General features: G+C 40.3%; 1 protein-coding gene across 4 annotated transcripts in view; it reads right to left on the bottom strand.

Moving 5' to 3' along the window:
• Positions 1-12917, bottom strand: part of mcamb (melanoma cell adhesion molecule b) — a 39066-nt gene extending 26149 nt beyond the window's left edge. For all 4 annotated transcript variants that reach the window (XM_038693887.1, XM_038693886.1, XM_038693888.1 and 1 more), the window contains exon 1: positions 12768-12917. In XM_038693887.1, coding sequence (XP_038549815.1) covers positions 12768-12831 — 64 coding nt within the window. In that variant the 5' untranslated portion in view covers positions 12832-12917. The remainder of the gene's footprint in view (positions 1-12767) is intronic.
• Between the last annotated feature and the right edge of the window lie 525 nt (positions 12918-13442).

Raw genomic sequence — 13442 nt, 5'->3', positions numbered from 1 at the left:
GAATCACAAAATCATTAATAACGCCGATATACCATGATTGCAGTAGAATGCCGCACTGAAGGGGTGTAACTAAAAAGCCCAACCAATAAAATATCACACATTTTTCAATCCCATCCTGTCAAGTCAAGATGTTCTTCTTTCCACAACAATATCCTATTGGTTTAAATTTAAGGCTCTTTATTTCTGTTTGTGTGAAAAGGCTTCATGAAATTGGTGCTTCAACTTTGAAAACTGCAAATTTCTGTATATGTATTGTCACCTAATGATGCAGTAATAATTACAAAATCCCCCTAAATCGTCCCAGCTACCTCCTCCTCCTAGCCGACATCTTGTTGGTTTATACTTGAATGAATGAATACATAAATGATCTCTCACTGTGTCCAGCCGCTGCATCTTGCTTCAATGGGCAATGTATCACAAAATGGAGGTAAAGACTCCATTTAAGGCAGCTTTAGACACTGACAGCATAGTCTGCATAGTTCACATCCCCTGTACAATGGAAGAGGAGTCACAGATTAAAAGTAAAGAAATGTCCAAAGAAATGTGTTCCTTAATCACACTAATGTCATCTCAAGTTCAGTATCAATTTTATCATCTCTTGCTCACACGCTGTACATGCCAAAAGCTTTGCTTATTTATCACAGGACAAATAGCGATATCAATTTAAAATGTCTCACATGTTGTGATCTGAGGTCCCGGTTGATTGTGCAGCATGATGAAGCTATATAGACAATGATCTCTTTTGACTGCATCAGCTGTTTCTACTTGGAGAAGGCGGATTAAAATGAATCAATCAAATCATATCAGACCAGTTTCTACTGATGCCTGGTCCTAGATAGAAACAATATCTCAGTAATCACAGGAGAAAGAACTCGAAGCACAAAAATAATTAAGAGGAAAAATAAAAGTGATGCATAAATGGAGCTTTAAGATATACTCCAATATGACCGAGAAAACTATAAACATAGGGCGTAGTAATCCCATAGACAAACACTAAAGCAGATAGAAGAGCAAACCATAAAAGTTAACTATTCCTTTTATCTACTGGACTAAACACTGGGCACAGCAGACACATCATCAGTCTGCTCTGTGGAGTCGGCAGCACAGTGTCATGGCTGGGGACTGGCAGTTTGCATTAGGTTAAAAGGATCCTAATGTGCATTAGATCAGCACGGAGTGTTTTTTCAGGAAAACAACATCCATTATTAAGCAGGGTGTTGAACTATCAGAGGACAGACAGAGATCCGGACAGGGCCTCTAGTCTCCACTTGTGCCAGTGCAGCTCCCTGAGGATAATTTCAGATCCAAGGATCAGCCAGAATCTGAGAAAGCTTTGTGCTTCTACAGTGCAAATCTCCACTAGTTCCCTCTCTTTGTATCACCCATCTACGGTGGCCCTGACAGCTCGACACACCGCAGCTTAAGAAAACACGTGCAAATAAAGAAATCACCTTTACCAATTTGAGCAAACACATGAACACTTTCACTATTTTGAGTTATGCAGCGTAACAAAACCCGTTAAAACTTCAGTGAACACAACCAGATACAGAAATGCACTTCAATCAGCTTCTTACGTTGAGCAAGAAGGTCACTACAAGATCACACTACTTTTCACTTAGATATTGATACACTTGGACAAAGATGAGATCCATGCCTCTGAGCACTAATCAGGGTTGTTTGCTTATGTTGCCAGCCACTGTCAATCAAACCACACCCACACAGCCATGATGAAGCAGACTAGCTGCAGTGTTTTACTTTTCAACTGTGAATAAATAACAGCTGCGGATGTTTTCTTCCAAAATGGTAAATGGTCTGTATTTGAGTCCGCCTCTCTGACTCCGCTTTACACTACATCACATTCACCCCATTCACATACTGATGAGCAGAGGCTAAGGTGCCAGCTACTCACCAGAAACAGAAATTAACTCATTCATACACCAATGGCACATCGGGAGCAATTTGAGGTTCAGTCTTATCCAAGGACGCTTTGACATGCAGACTGGGGGAGCTGGGGATCAAACCATGACCTTCTGATAAGCGGACGACCGCTCTACCCCCTGAGCCACAGCTGCCAAAAAAATTTAACTTTAAGTTATGCATGTCTATGTCTCTCATGCTGTATATTTGCTGTCAAACTGTCTGTCTCTTTGTGTTTTTATCTAAATGCTGCGCATGTGTTGACTCCTCATGTCTTTGACACGCCAACACACCAGACTAAATCATACTACCTAAACTGCACCCTCTTGCCACATTTCACTTCCCGCAAAAGGAGGCACCGGAGGACAGACGGTGGGTTTATTAGTAATAGAACTATCACTTAACAACAGCCCAGCAGTAGGCCCTTTGCCTGTAAAGAAGCAGCGCTGGAGTCTCATCTCTAGCACACTAAACAGCAAAAGAGACCAGAGGGCAAAAGGAGATGCCCCTCAGCCGAGCAGCGAGCTGTTTTCTCACATTGGCAATACTTAGCAGCGAGATAGAGGGGGCTCTGTGTGAGTTTGACCTCAGGGCACAGACAAGAGGTGAAGAAGCACATAAGTCACAGCGTCAGAATGAAGAAGAGAAGACATCTCCACAGCAGCAGCCAGTGAAAAAGTAGATGTCTATAGATGACACGTTTTGCATTCCTCTGCTGCTAATCAATGATCTTTATTCACACCAACGAAATAACATTATATAAGACTTCTATATCATATATACAGTTCCTTCCAAAAGTATTGGAACAGTAAGGCAAATTCCTTTGAAGAAGACTGTGAAGACATTTGGGTTTAAGATGAAAAGATGAGTATGAGACAAGAGTTCACTGAAGACATACTTAAAATACATATTTAAACCCAAATGTCTTCAGTGAACAACAAAAACAAAGGAATTTGCCTTACCGTTCCAATACTTTTGGAGGGGACTGTAATTCTTATAATATTATCTATCATCAGTTCAAATATCTACCTAATACCACCAAGTAAAAAAAAAGTTTAAAGTTGCCCCATCTGCTCAGGTTTTTCAGCTTCACATCACAAATCTAACGCCCATGCATGATTTTTCTCCTCAAAGCTATAAACTGTTCTCATGAATGCACTAAACTGTATATCATGCTGAATAAAATCAATCACACAGCAAGGTTCTCACTACTTCACTCCTGCAACAGCTTTGCAGGTGTGCCGCATGCCGGTGTCTGGAAACCACATCTAAAAAGGTATGGAAAATTCAATCCTCTCTTCGTAGCCCCATCTTGTTACCATCTTTTAAGTCTCAGATACCATTTCCTCAGGTACTGGCTTTGTTTTTACATTTAGTATTCTGCAGCATTAATGTCTTTTTGATGCTTTCCAGGATCACATATTTGCTGGTTGGACGTGCTGCAGCCCTGTGGCAGCTCATGTTAAAAGCTTCTCTCCTCTGACAATAATTTTAGAGATAAAAATTGGACAGACTTCTTAGTTACTTTTAAGCCATTTTAGTGGCGCATGTCACATAAATTCCCTCAGCCTCCATCTTTCGTGTCTCTCTTGCTCTACCTGGTGCATATCCATTTATTTTTGTACTGTTTTCTATGAAATGTAAAAAAAGGCAGAAACTTATGTTAAAAAAAGACCCTCATCATTCAACATGTGGTAAAAACATAAGGAAAAACTCCCCTTTTCAAAAAGTGCAGAGACTGCACACCTCAGACAACTTACGTCAACAGAGTGGGGGTTTTGCAATGTCAGTTAAGTTAATGACTTTTTGCTCGGATTCATTGATTCATTTCATAACACACATATGGCTCATGTATCACACGTCCCATATCCCATCTCAGTGTGAATGGTGTCGATTTCAACATTTTGGTAAACCTCCACGCCCCTGCAATGACTAAGAATGATCACTATTCCTCAAAGCCAAACCACCATGTAGAAACCATTATTGTGACACTGGAGTCAGTGTGACTGACAAGGAGGAACAGCTGGCTCATCTGGGGAGTGCTAAACACCCCTTGAACCAGAGTAAGGGGGTAAAAAAGGGGATTTGATTTGAGCATTTCTAAGAAAAAAACCAATTTGTTGTTTATAGAGTTTGCAATCTTAGTTGCTGAAAGATAACCCGAATCATTTCACATAATTGCAGCTTTTAGCACCTAATGAGACCCACATCTATAGGTTGCCCGGCTGGCTTCAGCTATGTGTATCTGTGGATCTCTTCCGCAAGTAAAACTGCAGGTTTATCTGTATGCTATAGGATTTTGACAGCCCAGTGTCCCTAGGATTCCTGTACAACCATACCAGACAATTCAGCGGCCCACGCCGTTCCTCTGTAATCAAAACTGCAACTTCTCCTTCTTCACATCTATCCTTGGACAAGCAACTGATCTGTCCACTTTCAGAGACGAACAAACCACACTTATTACATGTGTATCAAAGTGAGCCAGAAAGACATACCAAAAATCCAAACGGCATACTTGTGGGGAAGAAAAACAGTGTTTCTACAGTTTGCTCTTTTGTAAGAGACTATTTCAATAAGAAATTAAATATAGACACTAATCAATGTCATTTTCAGAATGCTTCATTTAGCCCTCGGCCTAACACCAGCACATTGATTTTTTTCAACCCTCCACCACATCTCACATAATTACAGAAGTCTCCTGAAGTAATATTGATGTTTTTGGCTGATGAGTTTTCTCAATTTGTCTGGAAAAAAAAAACCCACAGGAGATTTAGAATTTATTCCAGTGCTTATACAACATTGTGCGGTTTGGCTTTGTTTGTTGTTTCAACCGTGAAGTTCAACTTAGCAGGCCATCCCACAGAGCGTGGAGTTACGTTTATTACAGTAACCTCACTGCACCCAAGTGTGCACAAGTCTAGCAGACAATATAGAAGGAACAACTTATTAATATTCAATTTACAACATGACAGAAAGAGATAAAGTATAAGACAGGTTCGATGATGACAGAATACATTCATGCCAGTTCCATCCATATCTGCCCTCCATTTCAGAGCGATTTTGGATTTAGTGCCTTGCTCAAGCAAGATCTGACAGTTTGATAAAGGCAGCATATTAGCTTTCTTCCACTTTCCAGCTTCATAAAAACATCTCTCCTTTGACTTTGAAATGATTTCTAAATGGGGGGTTCACATAAACAGTCCTGTAATTCGTGTCCAGAGAATTCTGCTGTTAATACAGCATGTCAGGAGAGAGAGAGGCCAACATCCTGTACAAAGTTCAAACCTGCAAAACTCTCAACTGAGCACCCGTAGATGCAACAAAACCTTTCATCCAGGTTTGTATTTTCATTGTTTTTGACCCAAGTAGCTTTGGAAGCACCACATTGACCTCTTAGCCTCTCACACTGCAATAAAAAAGGTCACTAAAAGAAATTAACAGGATACGTCATTATGGGGAATTTTACAATGTTCCTGCTTTCCCAGTATCAGACAAACAAGACAGGCTTTAAATATGATTTATGTCCCAGTTTGCACAATAGTTTAATGGTGAGCTTGTCCACTTTTAGCTGAATTTCTAGTAGATTAAGGCATCAGGTAGCAGTCCCTGTCAAAGCCAAATACCTTCCCCAGCGCTGGGGCTTTTACACTTTGTGCAATTAGCCTTGCGTTAATATTTTTTCAACTGATTTCTCACAAAATCCAATGAATTACGTCACAGTTTACTTCAGGAAAATGCATATTTGTATACAAGTAAGAGACATCCTTGACTGTTACCAGCTGAAGCGAGCAGTTTTGGGTAGTAATTTGGATCAGTGGTATGTTATCTTCAATGCACCACCTCTGTCACCAATTTAGAGACCAGTATTGTCTGTGTCCAGGCACTAATTGCATTACAAATAAATAAATGAGATGTTATTTAATATCTTATCTATGTCCTGTTTACACACGGCTGCAGCCATACACAGGGCAGATACTGGCCACAGATAATACTGGTCTCTAAATGGGTGACAGAGGTGGTGCATTGCAGATAACATACCACTGATCCAAATTACTACCCAAAACTGCTTGCTTCAGCTGGTAACAGTCAAGGGTGTCTCTTACTTGTTGGAAAAGTAAAGTAACATTTATTTAAATGTTTCTATGAACTGTAAATATGTGAACAAACAATAGACCAAACACCAACATTTGGGTTTATCTTGGCCTGGTGGAAACCACATCATTCCTGGTTCAGTGCCTGCTGGCGACCACTGTTGTATGCCACCACTAACTATTTCTATCAACTATCTAATAAAAGCAAATAAATGTCAAAATAAGAAGCCTTTTCCTTTTTGCAGTTTGAAAGATTGTCAAACTGACAAAACAATACTGAAATATAATACAATAATGTAAGAAGGTATACAGTGGAAAACTGAAAGAATGTCAGATAATTAAGTGAATAAAAAAAAAGATTACTTTTCCTCACTGTTCACTCAAACACAGGCCCTTTCCTCAGCCTCTTGTAATGCTTCAGACATATCCATTTTCCAAAAAGTGAATGAAAGGTTCCCAAATAGAATCAACAGCCTCCCTTTTACCTTTACAATATAAGTTACTTATTGATTTTGGGCTGCAGTAATAAAACTCATCACCCGTTATTAAGTGAAATCCTGGATCAGCTGAAGAATTTCCCCAGATGGGGCTAAAGCAGGATAAAGAGTGTTTATCTTCTAGTGCTTCCCTTACCTTATACCAAACATTAATCATATTTAAGACAAAAAGGATTGTTTGTTTCCTAAGATTTCTGATATTTGTGGAGTACATAGATTAAGTGGTAACTTGGGGTGTAGCTGAGAGTGATTCAATATCTACCCATGCAGGGGATGGATCTGAGGAGAAATTCTAGCACGGAATTGCCTTTTCCCATAAGTATATTGCACAATTAATATTCTGTAGGTGTTGGTTAAGAAATAACTCGCTGCCTTGTACTGCATTAAAATAACTAAAATGTCCCCTCATTTCAAGAAATTTACAAGATGAACAAATAATGAGTTTGTTATGTTTTTCTTACAGAATCTGGGCTACTCTGGTCTGCAGTGTCTCTACTGTGTTATGTTCATAAAACAGTAGAAAGCGAAGACTGAGATAATGATGCGTAATGATGGCAGAACAGTAACACCGACTGCATCTCAACACTCCTCTCACAAATCAATACCTCAATAATTAAATGCTTTCACGTTGCACACAATAACGTGTACATTAAAGTGATGTTTGACAGTTGTGTTCTATAGTTCGTCACCAGCAGTGAAACAGCAATCCTGCTTTGACAAAAATAACACATGATGACAACAGGTCATTAAGTAGTGGCAGTGAGCAGACCTGAGGGGACACGTGTTGTGTGTGTGTTTGAGTCTGGGACTGTGAGGGCACCGGGTGTATGCAGCTGTCCATCTGATCAGGGAACTTCAAAGGCAACAGTGCTAAGTGGTTACAGTCAGAGGAGAACTGGCTCCTCAGATGCTGTGTTAGCAGCTAAAGGTGATCTCTCAACTGCCTCTTGTGAATGGATTTGCCCCGCAAATATAGAACAATACATCAAGAGCACACTAAAGCTGTCAAACGTGTGTTGAAGCCCTTCAATATGGCTTACAGATGAAATGGCTCATTGCACATCTGCAGACGAGGCTGAAACTGTGTAAAGGCTTGGCATCGCTGTGTTTCTTATAAAACCAAACTGTTGCAAGAAGCACTGAAACTGGAAAATCTTCATCTTCAGCTTTCTGAAAAGCAATAATTTTTGTGCCAGTTGCAAAAGCACTTTCATTACAGAGGTTTGCCTATTTCAAGGCACCATTAATACAACAACAAATATTTTTCCTTGGGAGAAATGTGGATATAAGTGTTTTGTCCCCTGTAACAAAAAGTGTTGATATTAAGATAGCTGGCAAGCCGTGTTGAATGCTGATTGTTTCTTTGCTTGCGCTACATTATACAAACAATAATTTCCTGCTACTCAGTAAATGGCCCCGATGACACAAAGTCCTGGGAGCTTTCCCCACCAGTAACAGCCCCTCCGCCCATCACCTGTCCATCACTGATTTGCTATATTGACCCAAGTAATGGTGGTAATGGATGTTACTCACATCAACAGGAAGATCAAACAGTAAAAGGAAAGCTTTTGCTTTTAGAATACCTGCTCCCAAGTGCAAAGCTTCAACCCATTAAATGGATCACAATGCTGTTCCCATAAAAGAAAATTAAACTGAAAACAAATGCAGCTTTTGTTTTCATGGTCTAACACTATCCATTGACTAATTAGTAATGTAATTTTCATATTACAGTTACAATTAGACAATGACTGGAAATTAGCATGAGAGCCAGAGAGAGAGAGAGAGGGGCCATGCTGTCCTCACCTTGACAGTGGACCTACAGCAGATATCAAAAAAGAAAAGCAGAGGTCAAAAAACAAAAACACACCACAAACACTTGAAATCCATTAAAGACACATGTTATCGTATAATCGTGCACTCTTATTAACAAATCGGTCATGAAATATCTTCGTCATGTCGCTTTGACACAAACACATTTGTGACATGAAAAATTAACTGAGTCTGGTATAACTACAGACTACTGAGGACAGGTAAATAGGTGGTTGGTGTTCACGCAAAACCCCTGTATGAAACTGTAGTTTCATTTAACGGAGAATTGCTCAGACAATAGGGTTTGTTATTATCATTTGATCACTTTATGAAAAAGTTAATCATTTTTAAATATCTTTGTGACGGATGATAAACCTTTTCTGATTCTACTTCTGATGGATAGACATTGCTGACAATTTCTAATATAAGTTTAGGGCATTACTACAGGATCAGTCATAATCTCACAGTAATGTTTTAAAGCCTGCGTAAGTTTTGCAGAACAGCTGTGGCCACAAAGGGTGATTACGGTACAGATTACTGGATAATGGCACATTAAATGTCTGTAGATTCTCTTAAGACAGACACTTGATAATATCATTGGCCCACCTTACTTGGAGCAGATCAAATCAGACCATAAGCAGAAAACCACTATGTTTTTTAGTGAGGTAAAAAAAACTACTTAAATGTTTGTGTGACAAATGGTTGTGTTATATTTTGCATTGCTACCACCACCCCTTGAAACACTGGCCTTGCAGATATTGCAAAAAGCCGTACAACTCGTTGGTGTAACAAGCGTGAAATACCTCCAAACTGCTGACCCCATGTCTTTAGCTCCCTCCATGCTATGTTAGCTCTTCTAGCAAAATGTTTGGGTCCTGGCACACTGCTTTGTATAGTACGTGCGTAATTGAATTGAATAGATCAGCCCCTTGTCCCCGATACCCGTTCCAGCTATTTGAGTCAGTTGGCCGCACGTCCAATCAGTATCAGATCGGTGCATCCCAAACATCAGGAATGATCTATTAGCCACTTACTGTACAAAAAAGATCTGATGCTTTTTCCTCATTCAGAAGTCACAGAGGCTCCATTCACTTAATCATACTGTAGAGCTACTTTAGTGACTTGTGTCCCTGTAACCCTTTTAATGCTACAACAAAGACAGGTCCCTTCACCTATGTTGACTAATTCACACCAGCAGCTTGTTTGCTTTGATTTGACAGGGTTTTACCACTGCTACTTCCAGCAGTCTGAGGCCTTTAAAGGTATGAGACAAAGATACTTGTGCCATGGTTAACAATAATTGGCAAGATATATGCATAGGATTTCCTGTTGTTTTCAGATCTTATTATTCAATTCCACTGTCCTTTAACGAGACTGATATTCTCTAGCCATAGTATTTCCTTTCCAGGTTTCACTGGGGATCTGGATTGTGTTTCATTAATCCTAACAACTGTAAATTCACCAAAACAATTTTAGACATCTCCAGACAGATTGCACTGTCATGGTCCTGATCAAAAACAGTGGTGGACAGCTCCTTTTCTGTGTGGTGTGCTCAGGAGTCTGCTGCATGGGAACACATAAACAGAGTGCTCAAACAGCTCAAGGCTTTATTTCAGGACAAAGACACCATGTGCGCATGACGAACTTTCTCCACACAAGGACCTGATTTGGAGGCAAGAATATGTAATATGTATGCCAAAGCAATGGTCTGCTTGTTGTGAATAAGAGTGGAAGTGAGAGCACAATTGAAGAAATGTAGGTATGGACATTAATAAATTAGTAGAAGAAGATCCAAGACTTGTAAACTCAACCATTTTCTTACAGTGTCCAGCTGCTCATATGCATAGAAATGAAACAGACGCAGTCCTTGCTGCGGATATGTGCCGGAAGAGAAGTCCGAATTTAGGTACTTCCATTTCAAACCCACTCTGCTGATCCTCTGCCAGATTACTGGGCCTCAATTTTCTGTGCTGCGGTCGGGGCACAACAAGGACATTTATTGTCCGTGACCAGTTCTCTTCTTCTGAAGAGCAGCAGTTGTTTCGAGCACATGAAACCGAAGCACAGCGCCTCAACTGCACCAGAAAGTGATGACCTTTAAATGAGCGAGGCCTAATGTGGCTGCTCTTTGGCCCGGCTTCATTAGCAGATGTTACAGGAAGTGAATAGTATCCTTATTGAGGGTCACCACTACAGTCCGACGGCATGTCCATCTTTCCTCTGATGGCATTAGGGGCCTTAAGACAAAGATCTGGCACGGACACAATCACAATCATTTGTGCTCCATGTGCACATATTAAAACAGGGCGCCTTGGCAGATCCAGCAGGTCTGAGTGGGTGTTAACAACCAACATCATTGCTACTGGAGATAATAACCACTAAAGATTTTGAGGCTGACAGAAACTGAAACTGACAGAAACAGTGAACTAATAATCTGCTGTGAAGCTTGCCTAAAACCAATCAGAGTTGGTCAATTAATCGACATTTCTAATTTACAAAAAGTTAATCTGAGTTAATCTTTTTATAATTATTTTTGAAGTAATTTTTCAAGCAAAAATGCCAAAGATTTGCTGGTTCCAGATTCTCAAATATGAACATATTCTGCTTTTCTTTGTCCTGTATGACAGTAAACTAACCTCTGGTTTTTAGGCTGTCGGTCACGCAAAAATATTTACAAAATTGACTGAAATAGTTATGGGTGTTTTTGACACTATACAGACTAACCTACTCACAACTTAATAGGGGAAATAATCTATTGTTAATTGCAGCCCTAAAATTGATTGGCTGTCTGTATTTGTGGAAAACATTCATGTTTGTCAGAAATCCAACACGGCTACAGAGAAGATCTAATGCCAAATATCTGAATGAATGTCTTCTCCTGGTCAAACAGTTACGTTTAAATTATTTTAAAAACGCAATAAAATAGATATGGAATGGAGGTGAAGGGCACCAGGACAGACTTGAAGAAAGCCAGAGAAGAAAAAATACAGGAAGTGGACTTGATAAGAGCAGAGAGAGTTGGAAGAGATCACGGACAATGGTCAGGCTGAACGTTCAGAGATACAATACACAATGCAACGACAAGGGAAGGAAAGGTTCGTGCGGTCAAGAACAAACAGGGATAAAGAAAGGTGAAGACATGAGGGAGAGTCAGAGGGCAACAGAGGAGGTAAGTCAGGCTCACAAAGAGGAAGGGTTAGGGAGAAAAGCACATAATGGCATGTCTTGTTTAAACAAGCAAGGGCACACCAACACAAAATGGAAAGTCCTTTAAAATTACGCTGTATGGTGGATAGCTGAGGCAGCGTGAGTTTTTCCTCACCCACATAACACCACACATAAATCTACACTCACACGCGCTCTTCTAAAAATAAACATTCATCTGCACCTCAACGGGCACCTGACCAGTTGCCATCCAACCTGTTGTATTATAGTCTCCCACACACTGATTAAAAGAAGTAGTCTGTTTGAACTAGATGATAAACTGTACAGGTGAACTTCACACAGATCTGCCACACAAACACCACACTCTAAAGCTGTGTAGGGAGAGGTATATCTACTGTAACTGTAGGGACGTGTTTGTGTGTTTTGAGCTCTTCACCGTGCAGACTAGAGCTGACAGAAAGCAGACGGAGAGCTCCCTGACTACAGCTGGACCTCTGTGGATATCAGGGGCTAAAAACACATGCAGCAAACTATTCAAACTAACTAAATATACCCTGAAAATAGCAAAGTATGATGTCTCATTATGGTCATTTCTAATAGATTTTTTTTTACAGTGTAAAAGGTTTCCAACAGTCCTGGCATGTATATTCACAGCATGCACAACAAAGCAGCAATCTGTTCGCCACAAATCCATTTTTTATGCTGTTAGAAGAGTTTACATTCCTCCATTTTCACAGAATCACAGAATCTACAAACAACACACCCACTGTGCAGAGGAAATGCATTCAAATGTCGTGAAAATGGCCCATCCAACTAGCTGAATAAGTTAAATTTTCAAGTTGTTGTGTGTTGCCTTCCTCAGGAATCGGTCTGGCTTTAAAAAGTCTTTCTGTGAGGACCAAATATATGGGAGAGATAAATCATTTTCACACATACATTCAGCCAGGTTACAACAACATAGAGCTGTCTTGATAGTTAACTACCCTGGGTAGATTTTTACTGAATAACAATGTAAGCAAAATGGGACCGTGTATCTCATCTATGGAACTACACCTAGGATAGAGCGGTATGAGCATGCGGTAAGGAAGTCAACTTTCTCTGCAACCAGTTTACCTGGGACCTCTTTAGATCCCAAAAGTCTTTTAAATGGTTCCTTTACTCCACATAACGTTGCATGATGTATCTCTTGGCATAGAAATGGGTTTAAACATCTTTACTCCCACCAACAGCAGTCCAAACCTTCGTGTTGCACGGACAGTGTAGGCTATCACGTTTCTAGGGCACTCACCTTCCCAGGTGTGAAAGAGGACCAGAAGTCCGACAAGCAGAGAGGCAGCGTCCCGTACAGCCATGGTTGTAAGTCGGTAGTGCAGGGAACTGGTCCTCCTGGAAAACTGTATGAGAGACAGGGAGAGAAGAGCAGCAGGGAGGCAAATGATGCAGGCGGGGCTGGCACGCTGTAAAAAATAAATGTAATTCTGTACAAATCATTCAGGCGCACAGTTCATTGAAAATGCGTCATGTTTTCTCGACACATTATTTGCTTTAAACAACTCGGATTCATCTCTTATATGACTTACTTATTTAAATGAATAAACTCACAGCAGTCCAGAACCCGAGCTCAGATGGATTATTGGATATTTTTTGCAGGGGAAAAAAGGAGGAACTTCAGTGAGAGCGGCAGGAGGGCTGAGGTCTGGTTTGAAATACAGTGTGGGTCATAATTTAGAGATTTCACAAACTCTATCATGATGAGCTTAACTCCATCCTGGACCAAACTTTCACCTGCTCCATGTAGAACTGATACAGCTGCAGAGCATCTTTAGCCTCCAACTCATGCAGTGACAGAGGTGAAACAACTAAACTCTCTACAAACTGCTTTGTATATGTTTCCTGGTTGGGTCCAGTCAATACAGAATTTCCCAGACAGAGTATATGCATGCAATGTTCCAACATCTTAATA

This window comes from Micropterus salmoides, unplaced genomic scaffold (genome assembly GCF_014851395.1).
Source record: "Micropterus salmoides isolate LMB-PRFRI ecotype aquatic unplaced genomic scaffold, ASM1485139v1 Ms_hic_scaffold_3, whole genome shotgun sequence".
NCBI lineage: Eukaryota > Metazoa > Chordata > Actinopteri > Centrarchiformes > Centrarchidae > Micropterus > Micropterus salmoides.
This window is presented reverse-complemented; position numbering and strand designations above follow the sequence as displayed.